General features: G+C 34.1%; 2 protein-coding genes across 6 annotated transcripts; both read right to left on the bottom strand.

The window, feature by feature from the left end:
- Positions 1–33: 33 nt before the first annotated feature.
- Positions 34–18,168, bottom strand: LOC113640552 (DELTA-actitoxin-Afr1e-like). Of its 4 annotated transcripts, XM_047821857.1 has the most exons (5): positions 17,738–18,168; positions 16,100–16,147; positions 15,757–15,890; positions 1,089–1,289; positions 34–989 (listed from the first exon to the last, which is right to left on the bottom strand). In XM_047821857.1, the coding sequence occupies exons 1-5, from the start codon at positions 17,810–17,812 to the stop codon at positions 878–880; spliced, it is 570 nt and encodes a 189-aa protein (XP_047677813.1). In that variant the 5' UTR covers positions 17,813–18,168; the 3' UTR covers positions 34–877. The 4 variants fall into 4 exon arrangements, with proteins under 4 accessions (XP_047677813.1, XP_047677810.1, XP_026998868.2 ...); XM_047821854.1 differs by having other exon boundaries at positions 34–1,289; XM_047821855.1 differs by lacking the exons at positions 34–989; positions 1,089–1,289 and adding an exon at positions 14,193–14,835.
- Positions 18,169–18,234: 66 nt separating this feature from the next.
- LOC113640550 (bryoporin-like) lies at positions 18,235–25,014 on the bottom strand. Of its 2 annotated transcripts, XM_047821858.1 has the most exons (4): positions 24,875–25,014; positions 24,119–24,279; positions 22,932–23,278; positions 18,235–18,291 (listed from the first exon to the last, which is right to left on the bottom strand). In XM_047821858.1, exons 1-4 carry the CDS (start codon positions 24,881–24,883, stop codon positions 18,275–18,277), a joined length of 534 nt encoding a protein of 177 aa, XP_047677814.1. In that variant the 5' UTR covers positions 24,884–25,014; the 3' UTR covers positions 18,235–18,274. The 2 variants fall into 2 exon arrangements, with proteins under 2 accessions (XP_047677814.1, XP_026998866.2); XM_027143065.2 differs by lacking the exon at positions 18,235–18,291 and having other exon boundaries at positions 21,439–23,278.

Here is a 25,014-nt window from a genome sequence, read left to right as displayed (position 1 = left end):
CAGTGAATACACAATATCTGATAACATGCAGGATTGCACTTAATACTGTATTTTTTATTAGAATTACTCATATTTATAATACACTTCCCTATACACAACTCAAAGTGCTATACATAAAATCAAACAAAGAAATATTCACATACAGAAACAGCCAACACAAACAGGCCCAACACTCACAGAAGGGAAATAATAAAACAGATTACCATAAAAAATATATAAAAAAACAAACATATAAACAAAATGATCAAACAAAACAGACATTCTATGAATTACTGGATTGTTTAAATGCTTTAACCATCTCCATTTTGTTTTTGTAATCATGTAGTTGTAGTAAATTAAAAACAAGTATAGAGACACTTTATCTAATTTTTATTTAATGTTTGTACAATGAAGTAAAAATATACAAAACAAATTGAAAAATTTTAACTTTAAATGCTATGTACAGTGATGAAGTATGCACAAAAGTCAACAAAAAAGTGCGACAGCTATTAAAAATCAGATATTGTGTTTTAAGCGATGCTTGATGAGATTAAGTACTGAGTTTTAAAAGAATCATAATAATGACACAATTCATAGTATCAATATCTTTTACTTTAACAATCTTTCACTTTAACTAGAAAACTGCAATAACTGCAAAAATATTACTGAAAGTAGTAGTGGGTGGAAAAAAATGTAAATACAAATTCATTCTTCAGCCTTAATCATCAACAGTGCCATAAACCTTTCTGAACTAGTGTTCATCCATCACTATATTTATACAGAACAATAACATGGTCTTACATTCTCGCTGCTACCGGATCTAAAGTATGTTCATCCTTCACTGACCCCCTGATGTTGAATCTGCAGTGTTTTGCTCATGTCTGTCTAGTTTTGGTGATTACAAATCTCGAAATTCAACTTTCATTATTGCCTTGCCTGCAGGAGACATTGTTCCCTTCACACGGATTCCTTGTCCAGAATACATGACTTCACTTCCTGTAGCCATTTCCCTGGTGAATGGACCATCCGTGTAATACATGTTATAAAACAGCTGAGAATTACATGAAATGTGCTTTTCAAAAATACCAAGAGCTAAATGGTTATTATACCAAACGTAGTCATAAGGCACAGAAAACATTATGACAAGTTCCCCGACAAAGACCTCTTCATCGTTAAGGATCTCGTATGCCAGGACTCCAACAGAACCACGTGCCGAAAATTGTGTTTTGGTAAAGGAGCAGGCTTCACTGGTCTTTCTTGCTACTGTAGGCTGAGGAGGATTAAGACAATATCCACTGCTTGTGTAGGTCCTAGTATAGAAATAATAAAGTAATAAGAATTGATCAATTTAAATTGTCAAATGATTAAATTAAAAATTCTAGCATAATAGTGCAAATACATTTTAAAACCACAAACAACGAAAGAAAGCATAAAGAAAAAAGTGCTTGTAATATGTCTGATGCACGTGGCAAACAAAATTGGAAATATTTTAGTCGTCATCTGATTGGTTGGATCTGAAAGCTATCGTGACGCTTTTACTTCTTAGAAGAAGGAAGGAAAAAGTGTTTACAACTGTGATAACGAGCGCTTATGAGGATCAGATAAACGCTGGATTTTCCGAATGATGTGGATGGATTATTACGGATCCAGGTTTATGATTACTTGATTAATATGCGATTGTTATATTTCTTTCTTCTTTTCTCGTTTACTCGGCATAAGAACATGTTCTAGAGCCAGCAAAAGCACAGTAACGTAGCATCATGCATGATTGCTCTCGCCTTTACTTTCGACCAGGGACCCAATTTTTAGTATGTAATGGATTATTGAAATGTTAAGCATTTATTCTCAGAAATTTTGTCAATTGTTTTGTATTAATTTGTTGTTGGAGCTTACAGACTCTTACCTTTAAGCCATGTTCTTACTGTATGTCGAGATTAAAAGAAAAACTGTAATAATTATTTGATTAAAAATGAAAAAATAAATGAATAAAAAAAGGGGCGGCATTCAAACAAATATTCAACAGTCATTTTTAATTTACTTAATGTCACTAAGGTTAATGTTATTTTTAACCCATTCCATAAATAAATTATTATATTTGGAATGATTTGATGTAATGTCAACTGTATTAGAGTTTAGGTTTTGTACTGTTTATAAAGTCGAATATAAACTGAAATAATTTTCACTCACCTTGGGTTTGTTAAGATGTACCTGTCTGTGAAATTGGTAATTTGAATGGAGACATTTCTCATGGTGGCTATACTGCGAGATATATTGTCAATGTTGGTGCCTCTCAATGACAACCCATACTCAATACGAGGTGATGCTGAGCTAGTAGTACTGTCCATTGTCTGGTTTTACAGGAAAAACACAAAAATAAAGTTTTGTCAAATTTAGAAAACTACAGAAAATAAATGCTTTGGTTTTTTTTTTCAAGAGAGCCATTTGTGACATCCAGTCAAAATACACCAGTACAACACGCTAATCAATTAAACTATAGGGGTCGGCAACCTTAAACACTCAGAGTTATTTGGACCCTTTTCCCACAGAAAAAAACAACACGGGGAGCCACAAAACCCTTTTGACATTTAAAATGCAGATAACAATGCATATATTATTTTTTACCTTTATGGAAAGTATAGATTAAACTGTAGTGTGTTGCAGGGGCGGTTCTAGACCTTTTTTTCAGGCTGTGATTTCAGCCACCCTAAAAATATAATTTTTCCTTTCATAAATAAACAATAAAAATTACGTTATAATGCAGAACCATACCGTCGATGGGAAAGAAAATTATTTATCAGTTTGATTCAAGAGCGATTTTTTTACTTTGTTTTTACGCACGTGCGTTGTAGTCTTTCAATAGTGCGTCATCAGCTGTCTGCTTTATTTGAACTGAGAAGCACAGGCACGCGCAGCATGAACGCGCAGTCAGAGCTGGAGGCATTTATCTATAACGTTAATCGGCGGAAAACCGCAAAGACGGCAACCAAAAGCAGTGAAATTAACCTATTCTTATTACCAGAGTTGATAGCACAAACAAAAATATTAATGCAAACAATCCATTCAATACTAAATAAAAATAACATTTATTTTATTTGGTTTTTGTCTTGTGAATATTTTTTTTTATTAATGACTGCATTCATTGGACACACTGTTCGTAGAGAATGTACACATACATGAACTGATTTGATTCAAGACTGGCATTACATCATACATAAAATTTTGGTGTCCACTTTTGCCATTTTAAATAATACCATAACTTTTGGCTTACTATGTAATCATATAACATATATATAACTCTTCTTGTTTTAAATTCTCACTGAGGGCTAAACTCCCTAAAGATGAAATCCTAGAACTGGCCCTGTGTGTTGCATTTATGAAATCAATGCTACTGAGTAAACGAATTTTTATTTCTGCAGGCAAACAAAAATATTTTGAACAGTTTGAAATAACCTTAACAAAAAAGATGCTGGGTTGAAGGTTACTTTCAAATAAAATGTTCAGTGTCTAATTGAGTCCTCTTCGTATTCATGACATCAAAATTTTAACTTGCCGGCATTAGGCATACTGGGAAGCCACTCTCATCAGCAGTAAAAGTAAATTAATCTGTCCACATCTCATTAAATGTACTGTTTTCTTAATTTTTCTTGCATTTATCCATGTTTGCCTACCTGGGGTTGAACATCTTGATCTGAACTGAATGGAATTTTCAATTTCGCGCCCACGGATTTCGCAAGTCGGCAGTTACAACGCATCATATGTACCAAGAGCATCATAATCTTAGAATTTAGAATTATATATATATTTTAAACTAACTAACTAAAATAAATTTCAAATAAATATATCTTTTCCAAATCTACAAGGAGCCGCAGCAGAGGGATGAAAGAGCCACTTGCGGCTCTGGAGCCGCGGGTTGCCGACCCCTGAACTATACAGTTCATATAACCAGTCATGAATTTGTTTTGTATGTTCCTCGTCCATCAATTCACAATTTATCAGTTTAAATGTACACTGTAAGCAATTGCTGTTAATTTACAGCCAATTTGCAACACTAAAATACTGTTTTCATGTTAAACAGTTTAGTACTGTAGTTAGCAATGCATTGTGGGCTGCTTAAATTGGAGTAACAAGACAGAGGCCCTAAACAGTACGCTGATGTTTTAAATCACAGGGCACTACAGTATTTTTTGGAAACTGCTTGTTGACTGGGGAATTTGGAGCACGTCAGAAGCTTGATAAAACGCTAGTCTTTTAAATTGACTACTGCTTTTGGTCAGTTCTCTTTAAAAAATACAGAAATCATTTGCCATTAACTCCTGGAGGGACTTCGGGAGGGACTTTGGGAGGGACTTCGGGGACTTTGGATAGGAGATTTTCCAGAAGACGACGCACAATTTACAGTAGATGACGTGCTGCATATCGTCAAGTGTTCTTCAATAAGATCCATCAGGTCTTGCTTCTACAAACTAAACGGTAATTTAAATCTTCTTAATATTTCGAAGAATGCTTGATATCAAACTGATAGGAACTTGTCTTGCTAGAGATTTGAACATGTCATTTAACAGTGAGGCTTAGATTTGAATAGCAAAAACAACATTACTTTTGGGTGGTATTTTGTTTAATTTTGCAAGATGGTTTTGGTGAGTTTTATTTAGTTTGTGTTAATTTTTAATGAAAAGTGTTTTACAAACAGTTAACAAGAAAATTAAGCTAATTGTAGTTTGGTTAAAGACAGGTGAATCGTCAAGGCTTTGCAATTTTTAATGCAAAATTGGTGTGAAAATATTGTCTTTCTGGACTCTGTTTTAGAGCATATAGGCTTTGTCAAACGTTTAGCATCATTTGTGGCTTTTCTTTCACAGTCTTGCAACTCGGTTAAGAACTGGTATTATTAACTTTATAAGCATTAGCTTGGAGTGTATAGTGATTGTATAGTTTATTTATTATTATGATTATGATTGTTTGTTGTTGTTTAACAGTGGCAGCACTGGAATAATGCCGCAGAGAGGGACAGCGGCTACCAAAGTGATGGTCATCTCTCCTGGATCCACAAGAACTAAGATGTAAAAACACAAGCCTACCTCACAGGACAAATTTAAGAGGTAACCTGCAAGTCTAGCTTGCAGTGGCACAGGTGCCTACCTTATAGTTTCATCCCTAAATGTTTTTATTGATGCATATTATTGATACATCATGTCAAAATGTTCTATAATAGTTTCAAAATGTTCTTAAGTATGTTTTCAAAATGTTGCCAATTCTGCATATGTTCAAATGTTATTATGAAAGTACATTTTTACAGACAACAGAGAATATATTGCAGATTACATATATAAATCTTTTAAGTTGACTTTTGAGAAAATATTAATCTAACTCACAGGAATATGTTGAGAGGAAAAACACGAGATTTTTGTAGACAGGCATAGTGGATGTGCCTGTCTACAGTAAACTGTGAGAAGTTAAAGTAACAACCTAAACAATATTGTTTTAGTTTCCAAATAAATCACAGAAATATGCTACATTTATTTTTTATTGTATTCGACTGTGAACTCATTTAACAGTGTGACTACAGAAATATACTGTATTTCTGTTTTACAGATACTACCGTGAAGTAATTTTACGTATGAATACTGTAAAAATAACGGTATATTGCTGGCGTCTTTGATGCCAGCTCTTTACTGTAAATTATAGAAATACAGAAAAATACAGTTTTTCTGGTTTACAGACTACTACCGTAAAATAGATTTACATATGAATACCTTAAAAATAACGGCATACTCTGCTGCCAGCTCTTTACTGTTATTTTACAGGAAATTTTTTTACAGTGCATCAGTTTATTGATCATATTTCATTGTTAGAGGAGCTAACAGCACTTACCTCTGTCGTGCTGGTGCTCAGAAGTATTCACAGTCTTTCAGCTCGTAGGATGAACTGAACGATTACTTAGAATTGTTCAGTTTTTTCAACTTCTGAGAACTGGTGTTTCCTCCGGATATCATGACTTACGGTTTCACTTTTACAAAGTTTATTGTTTGCAAAATTCCCCAGTGATAGCGATAACAGTACGCTCAGAATCACAGGTATGTGCAGACAAACACAAACCTGCAGTGAATAGACAATATCTGATAACATGCAGAAGGATTGCACATGGTATCAGAATAAGAAAGATCTTTATTGCGTGGTATGTTTTCATGTACAAGGAATTTGTTCTAGTACAGAAGCTCCACAGTGTAAACAGAATGGCATTGGGAAGACACGAACACATATAGACAGTTGTATGTACAGTGGAAAAATGTGCAAATTGAAATATAAATAAGTAAGTATGTGTTGTAAGTAAATAATGTAGGAATAGTTTTGTGAGTATTTCGAGTATGTCAAGTGTTCATCAGATGTATTGCCTGAGGGAAGAAACTGTTCCTAGATCAGGTCGTTCTTGTGCTCAGGGCTCTGTAGCGTCGACCAGATGGCAACAGTTCAAAGAGCGAGTGTGCTGGATGTGAGGGGTCCAGAGTGATCCAGCTGTTCATCCTACAGTCTGTAAGCAGACTCGTCACCATCCTGGATGAGGCCGATCAGTGTGGTGTCATCTGCAAACTTCAGGAGCTTGACAGAGGGGTCATTAGAGGTGCAGTCGTTTGTGTACAATTTTGTTTAGTTTGTGTAGTTTATTTTTATCAGAATTACTCATATGTGCTATATACAGAATCAAACAAAGAAATATTCAAATACAGAAACAGCCAACACAGACAGGCCTAACACTCACAAGGGCAATAATAAATCAGATTATAAAAAAAAAATTGCTTTAACAAAACAGACTGTAGGAGCCAATGTTGTAAATGCATTTCGAGCTGTCACCAGGTGGCGGCAGTGTGTGCACAGAGGGTTTTTAAACGGGTATTTCTTACAGGTAGTGGAAGTTGGCTTGGTGGAAGGGGAACACGTATAGTTTTTCACCACACAGAAACTATAAAAGCAACACACTGGATATCAACTTTCATCTTCAAAGATTGTAAATATATGTTTGCATTATGTTTAATAAATTAGTCAAGTTAAAATCTACTACAAAGGCCTTTTGGTGTGCGTAAAGCGTGCGTTGTTTATCCAAGCCATCAGCAGCTATAGGAGCTGCTGTAACACAGACATTCTAACAATTACTGGATTGTTTAAATTATTTAATAACCTTCATTTTATTTTTGGAATCATGTAGGTGCAGTAAGTAAATAAATAAATAAATAACCAGAAAGACTTCACATAATTTTTCTTTATTGTTTGTACAATAAAATACAAATATACAAAACATATTTAAACATTTTTTAGTTTAAATGATGTGTATGGTGATGAAATATGCACAAAAGACGACAAAAAAAATCAGATATTATGTTTTAAGTGATGATTGATGGGATTAAGTACTAAGTTTTAAAAGAATCATAATAATGAAATAATTCATATTATCAATATTTTCTAATTTAGAAGTCTTTCACTTATCTAGAAAACTGCATTAACTGCAATGATATTTCTGAAAGTAATAGTGGGTAAAAAAAATTTAAAGACCAACTCATTCTTCAGCAGATATGTGCTTTAATCATCAACAGTGCCATATAGCTTTTCCTGCTGCTACCGGATCTGTGTCAATCTGTATTGAGTTTGTTATTTTTAATTCCCTGGTATGATCCCTTTGCCTTTTGCCTTCTTTCCTTGATTGTCATGATTTGTTATATACTCAGTGCCAAGCAAATTATGGCATGAAATGGTCCATTAAATGCTGCTCTAATTTCAATAAAAGAATATTCAATGCATTGACTTTTCAAATAATAACAAATAATAGTTAAGTAACTCATCAGCTACTAATCAAGTATTTCACTCATTTAAAGAGTGGTTTTAAATTTAAGAAATATACCATATATTAAATAATAAATAATAAAGAAGGGATGGGGCATTGGAATAAACATTCAACAGTCATTATTGATTTATTTAATGTAACTAATGTTAATGTTGATTTTAACCCATTCCATAAATTATTATATTTTGAATAAATTATTTGATGTAATTTCAACTGTATTAGAAGAATTACAAGTATTACTGTACTGGTTATAATTAAATTGAATATAAACTGAAATCATTTTCACTCACCTTGGGTTTGATAAGGTGTACCTGTCTGTCAAACTGTTCATTTGAATGGAGACATTTCTCATGGTGCCTATACTGCGGGATATACTGTCAATGTTGGTGCCTTTCATTAAGATGTGATGCTGAGCTAGTAGTACTGTCCATTGCCTGGTTTATTCAGAAAAACATAAAAATAAAGTATTTTCAACTTTATAAATCTAAGATATATTCACATACAGAATCTGCCAACACAGACAGGCCCAATACTCATATATACAGTATATATATATATATATATTTATATAAATTAATGAATAAAATTTTCAAACATGAAACTTTTTCTTACAATATACTGTATTGTGGGAATACTATTTAGGCAGTATATAAATTCTGAAAAACATTAGTACATTTAAACTGAACGTTAATCTGTATGTGCTTTGTAACACATATGTCACATTCTAAAACTGCTGTAAGAACATCTGAGCTTTTATGAAACATTATCTTGATGTGCAGGATAACAAAAATAACAACACAATTACAAAAAAATAACAAAAATAAGTATATGTCAGGAAACTGTGTGCGATATGGAAACTGTGAATGAGACAAACAGTCATATAATGCTGCACATACTGTCTGACCACCTAGGATAAACACAGATAGACAGATGTAAATGTAAGTCTAATTAAGGAATATAACAGACCTATTCTTTGATATTATTGGCATCCTTACCTTTACACAATATCCATCCCCCATAAATGTTTGCATCAAGGACTCCTTTGCAAGCTCAGGGTATGAAGTATAATTGTATGGAAGTTCTAACACACATCCACAAGTGTGGGACTGGGGAGATCTTGTGAAGGAAGTTTGTGGCTGCACAAATCAGACATGAATAAACCTTGCAAAAAGGAGGTCAGCTCCTACCAAGAGAAAATGTGTTAACAATTTCAAATGTATACATACAATTTAATGTGTACATACAATTTAATTTTATGTGCACAACACATAAAAAAGCATAACAGTTTATTGAAGTAAATGATTTTACAGTTGTATGTAATATAAAACTATATATTTAATAAATATAATAACAAAATAAGAAACAAAACACCTGTGCAGAAACGCAGAAATTTCCTGAGCCGAACATCACTACAGTGCTTGATGAACCTCTTAAGATAATCCATGATTTGGCATTCTGTTATTAAGTGTTTCATGTTGTAATATAGCTATAACATTTCTTGCTGTTGGAGTAAGGCTCATCATCAATTCATTTAGTCCCCCTGGAGGTAGTTTCAGTTTTTTCAGCATTCTCCAACATTTTGCAATGTAAGCTGGATCTTGCACAATTTCTTTGTGTGCCACATCAAGTAAGATCTGCTTGGAATTGATTCTCAGTGATAAGAAGTTTCACATCATGAGCTTCCAAGAATTCAACCCATTCTTCTTGTTCAGAGACAGATGTAAAGTCTCTCATTGCTTCTTCAACAAGCTGCTTTTCCACTTGAGAAACTAGTCTAAGCAAAGTCTAAGACAATAACACAGAAAAGGCTTGGCCAGCACAATGGGAAACTATTGAACAGTGTTATAACCAAGAACCATCACTTTAGCTACATTTTCCCATTCATCTTTCATATCATGCCTGGTCATGGGTACTTTTAGTGTGTTTCCTGATTCCTGATTTCATGATAAATGTACCCCAATACTCACTCAATCATCTCTAAAAATTCCACCATTCTCTTCTCCTTTCTCTGTGCTACCATTAGGTAGGAGCATCTCAATTTCTACAAGACAATCATTGACAGATACTAAGCCATCCATAAAAGGTGCATTAAGATCTTGGAAAATGTTTCCCCTGCGAAGTCTTAACTTTGTGGTTTGAAGTTTATAACTGGTCTTGCACTATCTCAGTGGGGTCCATTGGTATTCTAAAACTGCATATCCAATCTAAATTTCTTTTTCAACTGAAATTGAGCTATGTATCACATTCATGGTGCCTGTTCTATCAACACTACACCTACACTGTCCTCCGACAAAAAAGGTGAATCAGCAATGGAACTGTTGTCCTCAGTTATGACAAGTTCTTTCTCACACTCACATGCCTCAGCAGAGGTACAGTAGCAGGACCTTGTTCAAATGCAAATTGATCTATTGTGTTAATGCTTGTACTTAGAGTTGTGTCTATCCTCTTGCAAGATAGATACAGTCTTAACATCTTTACCTTCCTCAGTTCATATTGTTCACCTAATGTTGTCTGTGGATGTAGTTCTTCTTCTGTGAAGTCTCTCAATCTCAATTCAAATTCAGTTACAGTATATCTCATAGCTTATTTTCCCCATTTGGAAAGAACAGCTCCTTGCCACACTCTAACAGTTCTGCCATGGTAGCACTCTTCAAAGCTATTAAATGCCTGGTTTATCCAAGGGGTGACCAGGCGTGCTCCGTACAAAAGACTGTAATGTATAAAGTGCAACAGTGTCAGATTTTTACAGACAGTTAAAGTGTCTTGTGTGTCATGAAGTTCAGGTGTAGATGGAAGAGGGGGAGGGTGTTGGACAGAGTTGAACATCCTGACAGCATAATGGATGAAGCTGTTTGAGAGTCTTGTGAAGCGAGCATGGAGCCTCCAGTAACTTCTCCCTGAAGGCTTACTTACTTACTTTGATTGATTGATTTGATTGATTGATTGATTGATCCTGGAGGACATTCAAGCATCCACTAGCAAACATACAGATAAATAAGATCCCAAAACAAACACAGTAACATAGTTAAAAAAAAAGTAAGCATAGTAACCCTAAGTTACAGGAAGTAATGACTATATAAGGCAAATGGCATGCCAAAAGGGACAATGAAAGACAGAAAAATGGAACAAGGCTAGAGACATAATTTAGACAAACTTAAACATAATTTAGACAAACATAAAAGTTAGTTATGTGATGACCTATGGTTCTGGGTCAAAACTGAAGCATGAATTTACTTTGAAAATGTGTTTCCCTTTCTTATTGTTTGATTCATTATCGAGGGAAGCTGTTGTAAGGTAGCACCGATGGCCAAAGTGAAACAATCTAAAATGTATTGTAAAACTTAGAAAAGGAATATTTCAGAAGTAAGAATCAAAAGCCATGCCACTGTCACTGAGATCAAATATTCCCTATTCTGTTATTTGAGTTGAACATTAACTGAAGCTATAGACCTGTATCTACAAGATGTTAGACATTTTTCCACTGCCACATGATTGGCCGACTGCAGGAATGTTCCTAATAAAGTGATCATTGAGTGTATTTGTTTATTTTAACTGTGGGTCTAAAACCCTTTTTCTTGGTTAAACTGCAGCAAGTATGTTAGTGATGTTAATTTCATTATCTACAGAATAGGGTTGAAGATTTTAGGCATGTCATTGCTTTTGATTTAAAGTTTTTTACGCACTGATTTTAGACCATCAGGTTCAAAACTAAACATACGATAGGAAAGGAATGTTTTGCACACTAACCCTAACTAGTCCAGATTATATTTTATTTAGCAAAACACACACGTTCACCAAGAGTGTGCAATGGACATATCAAGTACAGTCAAGAAGCTTTTATTGTCATTTCAACCATATATAGCTGTTGCAGTACACAGTGAAATTGGACAACGTTTCTCCAGGATCAAGCGGTGCTACATAGAACAAAGACAGGGCACTGTGCAACCTGGTGCAAACAGTGCAGGACAAGACAAACAAGACAGTGCAGGACAAAAGACAGTGCAGGACAAAAAACAGTGCAGACATAAAGATACAAGACAATACAAAAAGTACAAAAAATGCAATACACAAAGGACAATAAACTGTAACAGAAACAGCGCCGACCGACCAGTGTAAATACTGAATGTTCAAACAATATTTCGTGCAGTAACATTAGAATGAACACAGTTTAACTTCACATATAATTATTTCCTACAATGCTCAGAAATTCATATTCAGACAGCCTACAATATGTAAATGAGGGATTTCCAACCTGACAAAGTGAAATGCTGACTGTAGTCTTTTCTTCACCTTTACTCACTGTGGAATTTGTCTAGTTATTATTAAATAATCAGAGCTGACTTTAGTTATGGTATTTAGCATATACTATATGATGTGTGCATCAATTTACCACATATACAGAAAATACCAATAATAATAATAATAATAATAATAATAATAATAATAATAATAATAATAATAACCTGCTTATTTCTTTCAAATGCCGCATAATAAACACTGAGTTTAGAAAATCCAGAAACTCTTGGTTTGAAGCTCAAAGTTTGCTAGATGGAACTGTTTCACCATCTAGACTGCATTTTTAAAGACCAGTTGTTTTTTTCCTCACTCATGTTCTGAAGGAACTATTCTGTCACTCCTCAGGCTGAACTCTGAATGATACCGAAGGATTGCACGGTGTATTTTTCTCAGAATTACTCATATCTATAATACACTTCTCTATACACGTATAAGTCAAAGTGCTATACATAAAATCAAACAAAGAAATATTCACGTACAGAAACAGCCAACACAGACAGGCCCAACACTCACAGAAGGGCAATAAAAAACAGATTACCATAATATATATATATATATAAACTAATGATCAAACAAAACAAACATTCTATTAATTACTGGATTGTTTAAATGCTTTAACCACCTCCATTTTATTTTTGTAATCATGTAGTTGTAGTAAATTAAAATAAAGTACAGAGACACTACACCTAATTTTTCTTTATTGTTTGTACAATAAAGTCTAAATATACAAAACATATTGAAAAATTGTAAGTTTAAATGTACCAAGTTTTGAAAGTATCATCATAATTTTTTAAGTACTAAGTTTTGAAAGAATCAATATAATGAAACAATTCATAGTATCAATATTTTCTACTTTAACAATCTTTCACTTTAACTAGAAAACTGCAATAGCTGCAAAAATATTACTGAAAATAGTAGAGTGAAAAAAATGTAAAGACAAATTCATTTTTCAGCAGCTATGTGCCTTAATCATCAACAGTGGCATAGCTTTCTGAACTAGTGTTCATGCATCACTATATTTATGCAGAATGATAGCATGATCTTACATTCCCGCTGCTACCAGATCTATGTTCATCTGTATTGAGTTTGTTATTTTTAATTCAGCTTTCCCTGGTATGATCCCTTTACCCTCTTTCTTTAATTGTCATGATTTGTTAAATACTCAGTGCCAAGCAAATTATGTCATGAAATGGCCCAATAAATGCTGTTTCCCTTTCAATAAAATAATAATTTTCAGACACAGTGACTTCTGCACATTGACTTTTCAAATAATACCAAATAATAATTAAGTAACTCATTAGCTACTAATCAAGTATTTAACTTGTTTAAAGAGAAGTTTTAAATGTAAGAAATATACCACACTGTCCAGATCCTCTATGGTTATAGATTATAGAATTACACCATTAATGAGCAGATAGTGAAAAATATTGTTTGCATTGAGACACATCAGCAGTACAGCACATTATTAACTCCAGTACCTTGCTTGGTAAAAATAAAAGTTATATTTAACATTTTATATTGATTTGGAACTGTATTAGATAACATTGAAGGGATGTATTGTTTGATTTGGAATATAGCAAATTTTAGGTTTAGGATTTTCACAATTTCAGTAAAGTTGCTTTGTGAAGACCTTCACTGTAAAATGAGACCATGAGTCTAAAATGATTTTTTAGTTAACTAAAACTTACACATTTACACACGAAAGTTACAGAACAACAAAATCCTGGTTCTTGATTTCCCTGTTTTAAGCTTGAACACAAGCTAATGCGACGGAGGACTGCTAATCAGTGCATTGCAGAATTAGAAGTGTTGAAAGCAGAGAAATCACTCAAATGTGCAGGATAAGGCATACATTAGGACCAGGGCTAAGAATCGTTGAGTTAAAATAATGAAAACCTTTGAGAATGGAGAATTTTAACCTTGAATCTCTTGAATGAATCAAGTGTCAGTCCTGCAGCATGTTTTGAGTGCATTCCCCCATATATATCAACACAGAGCTATGAATATATTTAAATAGCTATGTTATTCATGTGTTTGCAGTGGTTGCAGTTCCAGTAGCAATAAATATTCAAACAAATGTAAATCATGTTGATATTTTGATTAATTTATGTATAGTTTATATTGAGAAATGACTGCAATAGTAATAGTCTATTATTTCATAGTAGCCATAGTGTATTATTTCATAGACAGACATATTATTAGTAGGTGTGTATTGGTTTATAGACATATTCAATCATCCTTCACTGACCCCCTGATGTTGAATCTGCAGTGTTTTGCTCATGTCTGTCTTGTTTTAGTGATTACAAATCTCGAAGTTCAACTTTCATTATTGCCTTGCCTGCAGGGGACATTGTTCCCTTCACACAAATTCCTTATAAAATACATGACTTCACAAATACATGACTTCACTTCCTGTAGCCCTTTCCCTGGTGAATGTACCTTTCATGTAATACATTTCATAAAACAGATAAGAATTACATGAAACTTCTTTTTCAAAAATACCAAAAGCTAAATAGTTTTCATACCAAATGTAGTCAAAAGGCACAGAAAACATTATGACAAGATCCCCTACAAAGTGCTCTTCATATTTAAGGTTCTTGTATGCCAGGACTCCAGCACAACCATATGGTGAAAATTGTGTTTTGGTAAAGGTGCAGGCTTCACTGGTCTTTTTTGCAACTGTAGGCTGAGGAGGATCAAAACAATATCCACTGCTATTGTAGGTCCTAGTATAGAGATAATAAAGTAATAAGAATTGATCAGATTAAATAGTCAAATGATTGAATTAAAAATTCTAGCATAATAGTGCAAATAAATTTTAAAACCTTGAACAAAGGAAGACAGACTAATGAAAAAAAGTGCATATGTCTGATGCATGTGGCAAACAAAATTTTAAATATTTCACAGTCGTCATCTGATTTGTTGGATCTGAAAGCCATCGTGATGCTTTAACTTCCCTCATAGAAGCATGCTGCAGTGTTTACAACTGTGATAACGAGCGCTTATGAGGATCAGATAAATGCTGGATTTTCCGAATGATGTAGATGGATTATGACGGATCCAGGTTGATTATTTTGTGCTGTCTTACCTCGATTATGGAATGTCAGGTAAAGAAAATGTGCACTAAATGAACAACCAGTGGTTGCACGGCGTTTGTTTTTATAGAAACATCGACTTTATATTTTCACACCCCTAAACATGACGCTGACCAAGACAAACTGTGATTGGTTGCTTTACATGTCAGTCAGAAAGCATGCATGATCGCATTCACTTTTACTTTTGACCAGAGACCCAATTATTAATATAAAATGGATTATTGAGATGTTAATCCTTTATTCTCATAAATCTCCATGATCAAAGTAAAAGCGAATGTGATCATCCATGATGCTGCATTAATGCGGTTTTGCTGCCTCTAGAACATGTTCTTATGTCAAGATCAAAATAAAAACTGTAATAATTATTTAGTGCAAAAATTAAAACTAATAAAATAATAAGGGGGGGGGGGCATTCAACAGTCATTATTAATTTGTTTAATGCCACTAATGTTAGTTATTTTTAACCCATTCCATTAATTAATTATTATAGTTGGAATAAATTATTTGATTTGGTTAAAAAATATAATATAAACTGAAATCATTTTCACTCACCTTGGGTTTGATAAGGTGTACCTGTCTGTGAAATTGGTAATTTGAATGGACACATTTCTTACGGTGCCAATACTGTGGGATATACTGTCAATGTTGGTGCCTCTCAAAGACTCCCCATTCCCATTGACCATTGCCTGGTTTTATAAGAAAAACACAAAAACAAGCTAATGTCAAGTTAAGAAAACTACAGAAAATAAATGTTTTTTTTTTCATTTTTTTATGGTAAACATAAGATGATAGATAGATAGATAGATAGATAGATAGATAGATAGATAGATAGATAGATAGATAGATAGATAGATAGATAGATAACTTTATTAATCCCAGAGGGACACTGACATACTGTATATATTTGGTCTATTACACTCACCAGACCAAACATGTACTGCGTCTGGAACATCAGAAAATGAGCAATTAGACTTCATATATAAATATTGAACATAGATTATACACAGGTTTACATACTCATTATGTTTGTGCTGCAATTGTTTTATAATGGTGTTCAGAAAAGGTCAAAAAGTTCTCCAGATTTGTGACTGTGTCACTCTCTCACTCACTCATTTTCTACAGCTTATCCGAACTACCTCGGGTCACGGGGAGCCTGTGCCAATCTCAGGCGTCATCGGGCATCAAGACAGGATACACCCTGGACGGAGTGGCAACCCATTGCAGGGCACACACTCTCATTCACTACTGTACGTGATAACGAGCGCTTATGAGGATGAGATAAGTGCTGGATATTCCGAATGATGTGGATGGATTATGACGGATCCAGGTTTATTATTTTGTGCCGTCTTACCTCGATTATGGAAGTTCAGGTAAAAATAATGTGCACTAAATAAGCTACCTGTGGTTGCACGGCGTCTGTTTTTATAGAAACATCGACTTTATATTTTCACGCCCCAAAACATGACGCTAACCAAGACGAACTGTAATTGGTTGCTTTGCATGTCAGTCAGGCTTCCTCTTGGTGGTTTGTTTACGCGAGAGTAACCGATGCTGTGTTGCGGTTAACAAGTGTTTAATATATATTTTATATTTTAAAGACCAAATCAATCACGTGTTTATAACTTTTCAAATATGTATTATGTGATTTATATTTGATCTATGGAAGGCCTAAGAGGCCATGCATTTATATTTTTTCTTTCTTGTTTTCATATTAACTCGACATTAAATCATGTTCCGAGGCAGCAAAAGCACAGTAACGCAGCATCATGCATGATCACATTCGCTTTTACTTTCGACCAGGGACCCCATTTTTAAAATAGAATGGATTATTAAGATGTTAAGCCTTTATTCTCATAAATTCTGTCGATTGTTTTGAATAACTTGTTGTTCTGTGGTGTAGGAGCTTACAGACTGTTACCTAAAAGCCGCGCCCATGCAATATACTGTACGTGCTTTCAGAAACAGCGTCTGGATTAAACTCAGTAAGGTCCCTATATTGGCATATATAGACTCATTTTTAAGCGTTGGACACTTTTATGTGGAAGCTGTCAATCACCCGAGTCCCTGATCAAAGATCAAAGTAAACGCGAATGTGATCATCTATGATGCTGCTTTACTGCGCTTTTTCTGCCTGTACAACATGTTCTTATGTCGAGATCACAAGAAAAACTGTACTATTTATTTCAATGCCAGAAATTACATCTAATAAAATAATTTAAAAAAGGGGAGAGGGCATTTGAAAAAACATTCATTATTAATTCATTTAATGTCACTAATGTTAATGTTATTTTCAACCCATTCCATTTAGATGAATTATTATATTGTAGTAAATTATTTAATGTATTTTCAATTGTGTTAGATTATTTTATTTGTATTGTGTTATTCAATTAAGCTATACAGTTCATAAAATCAATCATGAATTTATTTTGTATCTTCCTCTTCCCACAATCCACAAATTATCAGTTTCAATGTAAAGATTATGCAGTGATTTTATTGATCATATTTCATTGTTAGAAGAGCTAACAGCACTCACTTCTGTCCTGTTGGCATTTTCCTTACAGCAGCATGCACAGGCTGACCGACACCGACGCCCACAGCTGTTAAACATGCTAGATGGTGCTCAGAAATATTCAGTCCTTCAGCTCGTACAGTAGGATAAACTGACAGATTAATGAGGATTGTTTAGTTTTTTCAAAGCCATCGTATGGGATTTCAGAGTATCACGTGGGTGTAACCACTGGATATCTGTTTTGACTTTTGGTGTCAGTTTTACAACGTGTAATGTCTGCAACACTCCCCAGTGTCAGAGATAAGAATATGCTGGAACAAGTGTATGTACACCAGGGGCGGTTCTAGACCTTTTTTAGGGTTGCTTTAGCCCCCCGTCTGTGATCTCAGCCACCCTAAAACTATAAGTATAATTTTTACTTTCATAAACAATAAAAATTACGTTATAATGCAGGAAATGTAGTCGATGGGAAAGAAAATTATTTATCAGTTTGATCCAAGAGCAATTTTTTTTTTACTTTGCATTTACGCGCATGCGTTGTAGTCTTTCAATAGTGCGTCATCAGTTGTCTGCTTTATTTGAACGTGCACGCGCAGTCAGAGCTGAAGGCATTTATCTATAACGTTAATCGGCGGAAAGCCGCAAAGACGGCAACCAAAATCAGTGAAATTTCAATGCAAACAATCTATTCAATACTGAATAAAAATAACATTTTTTGTTTTGGTCTTTGTCTTTTGAATTTCTTTTTTTTTATTAATGACTGCATTCATTGGACACACTGTTCGAGAATGTACACATACATGAACTGATCTGATTCAAGACTGGCATCATTACATCATGCAAAAAACTTTGGTGTCCACCTTTGCCATTTTAAATAATACCATAACTTTTGGATTAATATGTAGTCATATAACATACAATATAAAACTCTTCATGTTTTAAATTCTCAAACTTGCAGTGAATACACAATATCTGACAACATGCAGAAGGATTGCACATGATAGTGTATTATTCTCAGAATTATTTTATACAAAAACAGCTAACCATATATATATATATATATATATATATATATATATATATATATATATATATATTCACATTTTTTAACCACCTTCATTCTATTTTTGTAATCATCTATTCATAGTAAATAAAAAAAGAATTATTTTATACAAAAACAGCTAACCATATATATATATATATATTCACATTTTTTAACCACCTTCATTCTATTTTTGTAATCATCTATTCATAGTAAATAAAAAAAAGTACAGAGACACTTTACCTAATTTTTCTTTATTGTTTTTACAATGAAGGACAATTATACAAAACAAATTGAAAAATCTTAAGTTTAAATAATATGTGCGGTGATGAAATATGCACAAAAGACAACAAAAAAGTCAGTGTGACAGCTATTAAAAATCAGATTTTGTGTTTTAAGCAAGGATCGGTAGGATTAAGCATTAAGTTTTGAAAGAATCATAAAAATGAAACAATTCTTAGAATCAAAATATTCTACTTTAACAACCTTTAACTTTAACTAGAACACTGCAATAACTGCAAAACTATTACTGGAAGTAGTAGTGGGTAAAAAAATGTAAAGATTCTTCAGCTGATATGTGCCCCTTTATGCGTCGGCCCCCCTTTTGCAGGTTTTTCGCCTACATGTCCTACCCAACAAAAAGTGGTACAGCTCCCACATACTTTGATACACAGGGGTGAGCCCATGGGCGTAAATTTCATTTAACAGTAGGGGGGGACAATAAATATAAAATTTCTCATGAGCAATTTTTGAAGGGGGACACAAATAATACTCTAATTGTACTTATTAAGATTATTATTGTAGCATGGAGACGCGTCATTATAGGTATTTTCAAAGTTTTTATACAAAGAAAGTAAAACATAAAAATAATCACAACAATAAAAACAAGGAATTAAAAAAGGTTTTAAATTTTCTTTAAAATTAATCAAGACACTTTATAACCATAGAAATTGATTATACAAAAAATACAGTGAGGTCAGTTCGGACGCAGCACAGTGCTCATTTAGTAAATATGCTAAACAGCTAAACAATATGCTAATTGTGGCCATTAATGTTAAGTTAACATTATGCCAAGTCGTCCCAAATAAAACAATGCATGGGAAACGGCTTTGGCGTGTTAGTTACAGTGCACTATACAACAAGCAAGTAAACAAGCTAACGTTAACTAAGTAATATTGTAATCGCTAATATAGCAGATTCATGGAAAATTACATCCGTAATCAGCATTTTTGGCGCAACTAAATTATGAGACATTAAAGAGAATCACTTTAAAGAGAAATTAAATATACATTAAAGAGAATCACTTTATTTACTTTATGTAATCCCCGATTTAATGGAGTTAACTGAGCCGCAGCCACACACCTGACTCCTGTGTACAGAGTAGGTGAGATGACCTGGGAAAACAGGCAGTGGGTCAAACCATTGTGAGGAAGGGGGGGGGACTCAACTGTTTCTAAATGCATTTTTGCGTTTGTTTTTTTTTATACTTACACAATTATTTAGGTATACATACATATAAATACATCACAATAGAGAGTGCGATATTTTTAAAAAAATTGGGGGGGGGGGCAATCCTCGGATGGGGGGGGGCATGTCCCCCCCGTCCCCCCCGGGATTTACGCCCATGGGTGAGCCTGTTCTCATTGGAAAGAAGAGATTCTCTAGTTTCAGAAACTAGTTTCAGATTGATTCTAGGCCTTACTGGCACAAAGTTACAGAGGCTAGAATGGAAGGTTTTCATTCCCGCCTGGGTTGTTTACCTGATAAACTGATTATTCTTATTTTAAAATTTCAAGTCAAAAGACCCAAAAATGGCTTCAATAAAAAATATTTTTCTACGGACATGGTCGTCTGGTGCAGCGTTTTTGTGTACTTGTTTACTGTATAACTTTGAATTAAAAGGCTGCATGCTCAGTTTAAAAGGCCTAAAACAAGCAGAGACTCTCTCTCTACTACTCTGGTGTGAAAACAGGCCTGTAACTTGACACCCTGAGCTGTGAGAGTGACAAAAGGTCAAGGATCACGCAAGAATTCTCCTGCGCAGCTTGTTCACGCAGATCCTGGCAGAGATGACACGGCATGTTGCATATCGTTGGAATCGTCTGCTTATTGGCTAAAGAGCTGTATAGGTCCCGGCCCATTTCATTGCTATTGGAAGGAGTAATTGTCAGTCAAATGCGGGTTCCCAAAAATGATGTCATGACATCATTGGATTCCCAGCCGTCTATCTCTGCAATACAAGCACCGATTGGCTCAAGTGAGGGCTTGTTTGATTCGTTAGGACCTGGGCTATAAATATGACGTACATTTAGAATACCCCAATGTTTTGAGAGACATTATTAATGTTTACCCCAATGAATATTTTTGAATACCCCAATGAGAAGTTAGAGCGGCAAAACAAGATGATGGCGCACTACTGTTTCCAGTTTTCGGAACACAAACGGAATATTTGCGGCGAAAAAAAGCGACCAAAGCGTTTTGGATTAAAAGGCTTACAGATTTCAGTTCCTTGGACCTGTGTGGATTTTTGTGGATTATTTGTGTTGGAATATATTACCCCATTGAAGAAAGGGACGCGTCTAAAGGTAAGGGAAAAACTGGTCTAGCGCCACCTAGGTCAGTTTTGTCCAAAAAAATTTTCTAATAGTATGAAGGCTGTGAATCATATTATGCTTTGTGTGTGGGCTTAAAAAATATTGAGAGTATAAACTTTACTAGGTAAATAGGTTTTTTCGTGTTTTTAGAAGATTTGATGCTTTAAAGATGAAATGAAGCTTGTTTCTGGGTCATCCCCTAGTGGTCACTTTGGACCCGTAAAAGGTCATCAACAGTGTTATAAACCTTTCTGATCTAGTGTTCATCCATCACTATATTTATGCAGAATGATAACATGATCTTACATTCCTGCTGCTACTGGATCTGTGTTAATCAGTATTGAGTTGTTATTTTTAATTCAGTTTTCCCTGATATGATCCCTTTGCCGTCTTTCCTTAATTTTCATAATTTGTTAAATACTCAGTGCCAAGCAAATGATGTAATGAAATGGTCATATAAATGCTGTTTTCCCTTCAATAAAAATAATTTTCCTACACATACTGACTTTTGTACATTTACTAATCGGCTACAGCTACTAATCAAGTATTTCACTTGTTTAAAGAGTAGTTTTTAATGTAGGTAATATACCAAACTGTCCAGAGCTTCTATGGTTATAGATTATGGAATTACGGTAAACTTTTATCATCAAATAGCAAAAAGGATTAAGTTATCAATGCCACACATCAGCAGTTGAGCACATTATTAACTCCAGTACCTTTCTTGGTAAGAATAAAAGTAAATTTTATATTGATTTGGTACTGTATCTGATAATATTGAAAGAATGTATTGTTTGATTTGGAGTACAGCAAATTTTAGGTTTAGGATCTTCACGATTTTAGTAAACTCGCTTTTGCTTTTTCACTGTAAAATGATTTTTATTTAATTGACTCTTACAATTTTACACACAAAAGTTACAGATACCCAAAATCCTGGATCTTGATTTCCATGTTTAAAGCTCGAACACAACCTAATTTGACTTACGGAGGACTGCTAATCAGTGCATTGCAGAATTAGAAGTGTTGAAAGCAGAGAAATCACTCAAATGTGCAGGATAAGGCATACATTAGGACCAGGGCTAAGAATCGTTGAGTTAAAATAATGAAACCCTTTGAGAATGGAGAATTTTAACCTTGAATCTCTTGAATGAATCAAGTGTCAGTTCTGCAGCATGTTTTGTTTGCATTCCCCCATATATATCAACACAGAGCTATGAATATATTTAAATAGCTATGTTATTCATGTGTTTGCAGTGGTTGCAGTTCCAGTAGTAATAAATATTCAAACAAATGTAAATCATGTTGATATTTTGATTAATTTATGTATAGTTTATATTGAGAAATGACTGCAATAGTAATAGGCTATTATTTCATAGTAGCCATAGTGTATTATTTCATAGACAGACATATTATTAGTAGGTGTGTATTGGTTTATAGACATATTCAATCATCCTTCAGAGACCCCCTGATGTTCAATCTGTGGTGTTTTGCTCATGTCTGTCTAGTTTTGCTGATTGCAAATCTCGAAATTCAACCCTTATTATTGAATTGCCTGCAGTGGACATTGTTCCCTTCACACAAATTCCTTGTCCAGGATACATGTACATGACTTCACTTCCTGTAGCCCTTTCCCTGGTGAATGTACCTTTCATGTTATACAGGTCATAAAACAGATCACAATTACATGAAACTTGGTTTTCAAAAATACCAAGAGCTAAATAATTTTCATACCAAATGTAGTCAAAAGGCACAGAAAACATTATGACAAGATCCCCTACAAAGTGCTTTTCATCTTTAAGGACCTGGTATGCCAGGACTCCAACAGAACCACGTGCAGAAAATTGTGTTTTGGTAAAGGAGCAGGCTTCACTGGTCTTTTTTGCTACTGTAGGTTGAGGAGGATTAAGACAACATCCACTGCTAGTGTAGGTCCTAGTATAGAGATAATAAAGTAATAAGAATTGATCAGATTAAATAGTTAAACGATTACATAAAAAATTCTAGCATAATGCAGGGCTCTCAAGTCAGTCACTCATATTTAAAATATGTCACACTTGCCTCTCTTCAAAAGTTGAGAGCCCTGATAATGGATTCCCTGGATACAGATCCAGGTTTATTATTTTGTGCAGTCTTACCTCGATTATGGAAGGTCAGGTCAGAAAATGTGCACTAAATAAGCGACCTGTGGTTGCAAGGCGGTCTGTTTTTATAGAAACATCGACTTTATATTTTCATGCCAATAAACATAACTCTGACTAAGATGAACTGTGAACTGTGTACCTAAAAGCCGCGCCCATGCAATATACGTGCTTTAAGAAACAGCGTCTGGATTAACCTCAGTAAGGTCCCTATATTTTCATCACAGACTCATTTCTAAGTGTCGGACACGTTTATATGGAAGTTGTCAATCACCTGAGTCCCTGATCAAAGAAAATGCGAATGTGATCATTTATGATGCTGCTTTACTGCACTTTTGCTGCCTGTAGAACATGTTCTTATGTCGAGATCAAAAGTAAAACTGTGATAATTATTTTAGTGCAAAAAATTACAACTAATAAAATAAGGGGGGAGGGGGCATTCGAATAAACATTCAAAAGTCATTATTAATTCATTTAATGTCACTAATGTTAATGTTATTTTTAACCCATTCCATAAATAAATTATTATATTTGGAATCAAATATTTGATGTAATTTCAACTGTATTAGAGGTATTACATGTTTAAATGTTCTGATTATAAAATTGAATATAAATTTAAAACATTTTCACTCACCTTGGGTTTGATAAGATGTACCTGTCTGTGAAATTAGTGATTTGAATGGACACATTTCTCATGGTGGCTATACTGCGGGATATACTGTCAATGTTGGTTCCTCTCAAAGACAACCCATACTCAATAAGAGGTGATGCTGAGCTAGTAATACTGTCCATTGTCTGGTTTTACAGGAAAAACACAGAAATAAAGTATTTTTCAACTTTAGAAAACTACAGAAAATAAATGTTGTTTTTTCATTGTCATTGAAACAATATTAACTACTTGGTTAGCATAAGATAGATAGATATGTCTGTCTGTCTGTCTGATAGATAGACAGACAGACATCTTTTATAATCTACCAGCTGCCATTGTGAGAAATGGGAATATCATGCATTTTTAGGTTCTGTTTGAAAAGAAAATAACTTCAATATGAGGGAGTGTTAACATGATTTTGTTGTTAGATTCGTTTCAAATGAGATCTTAATGTGAAATCTAAATATTAGTGAATATAGTGACTTTTTGAACAAACATTAAAGACCGTCCTGCTCTTAAGTTAAGAGATCAGACTTGTTCGACTAACCACCCATTTGTGACATCCAGTCAAAATGCACAAGCACAACACACTAATCAATTAAACTATACAGTTCATAAAATCATTCAAGAATTTATTTTGAATCTTCCTCATCCCTCAATCCACAATTCATCAGTTTCAATGTAAAGATCATGCAATGATTTTATTGATCATATTTCAATATTAGAGGAGCTAACACTTACCTCTGTCATGCTGGTGCTAAGAAGTATTCACAGTCCTTCTATTTCTGCTCGTAGGATGAACTGCCGATTATTGAGGACTGTTCAGGATTTATAAAGCCATTGTAGGGGATTTCAGAGCATTTCTTGGGTATTTACTCTGG

The sequence above is a fragment of the Tachysurus fulvidraco genome, chromosome 12, assembly GCF_022655615.1.
Source record: "Tachysurus fulvidraco isolate hzauxx_2018 chromosome 12, HZAU_PFXX_2.0, whole genome shotgun sequence".
NCBI lineage: Eukaryota > Metazoa > Chordata > Actinopteri > Siluriformes > Bagridae > Tachysurus > Tachysurus fulvidraco.
Note: the sequence above shows the minus strand (reverse complement) of the source record. Positions and strands in the feature narration are given on the sequence as shown.

Excerpts from the sequence above, each read along its gene's own strand:
- LOC113640552 (XM_047821854.1), bottom strand. The coding sequence starts at position 17,812 with ATGTTTAACAGCTGTGGGCGTCGGTGTCGGTCAGCCTGTGCATGCTGC. Across the intron at positions 16,148-17,737 it reads AAAATGCCAACAGGACAGAA|ACGCAGTACATGTTTGGTCT; the intron begins GTGAGTGCTGTT and ends CTGATGTTCCAG. Across the intron at positions 1,290-15,756 it reads TACACCTTATCAAACCCAAG|GACCTACACAAGCAGTGGAT; the intron begins GTGAGTGAAAAT and ends TTTCTATACTAG.
- LOC113640550 (XM_027143065.2), bottom strand. Across the intron at positions 23,279-24,118 it reads TACATCTTATCAAACCCAAG|GACCTACACTAGCAGTGGAT; the intron begins GTGAGTGAAAAT and ends TCTCTATACTAG.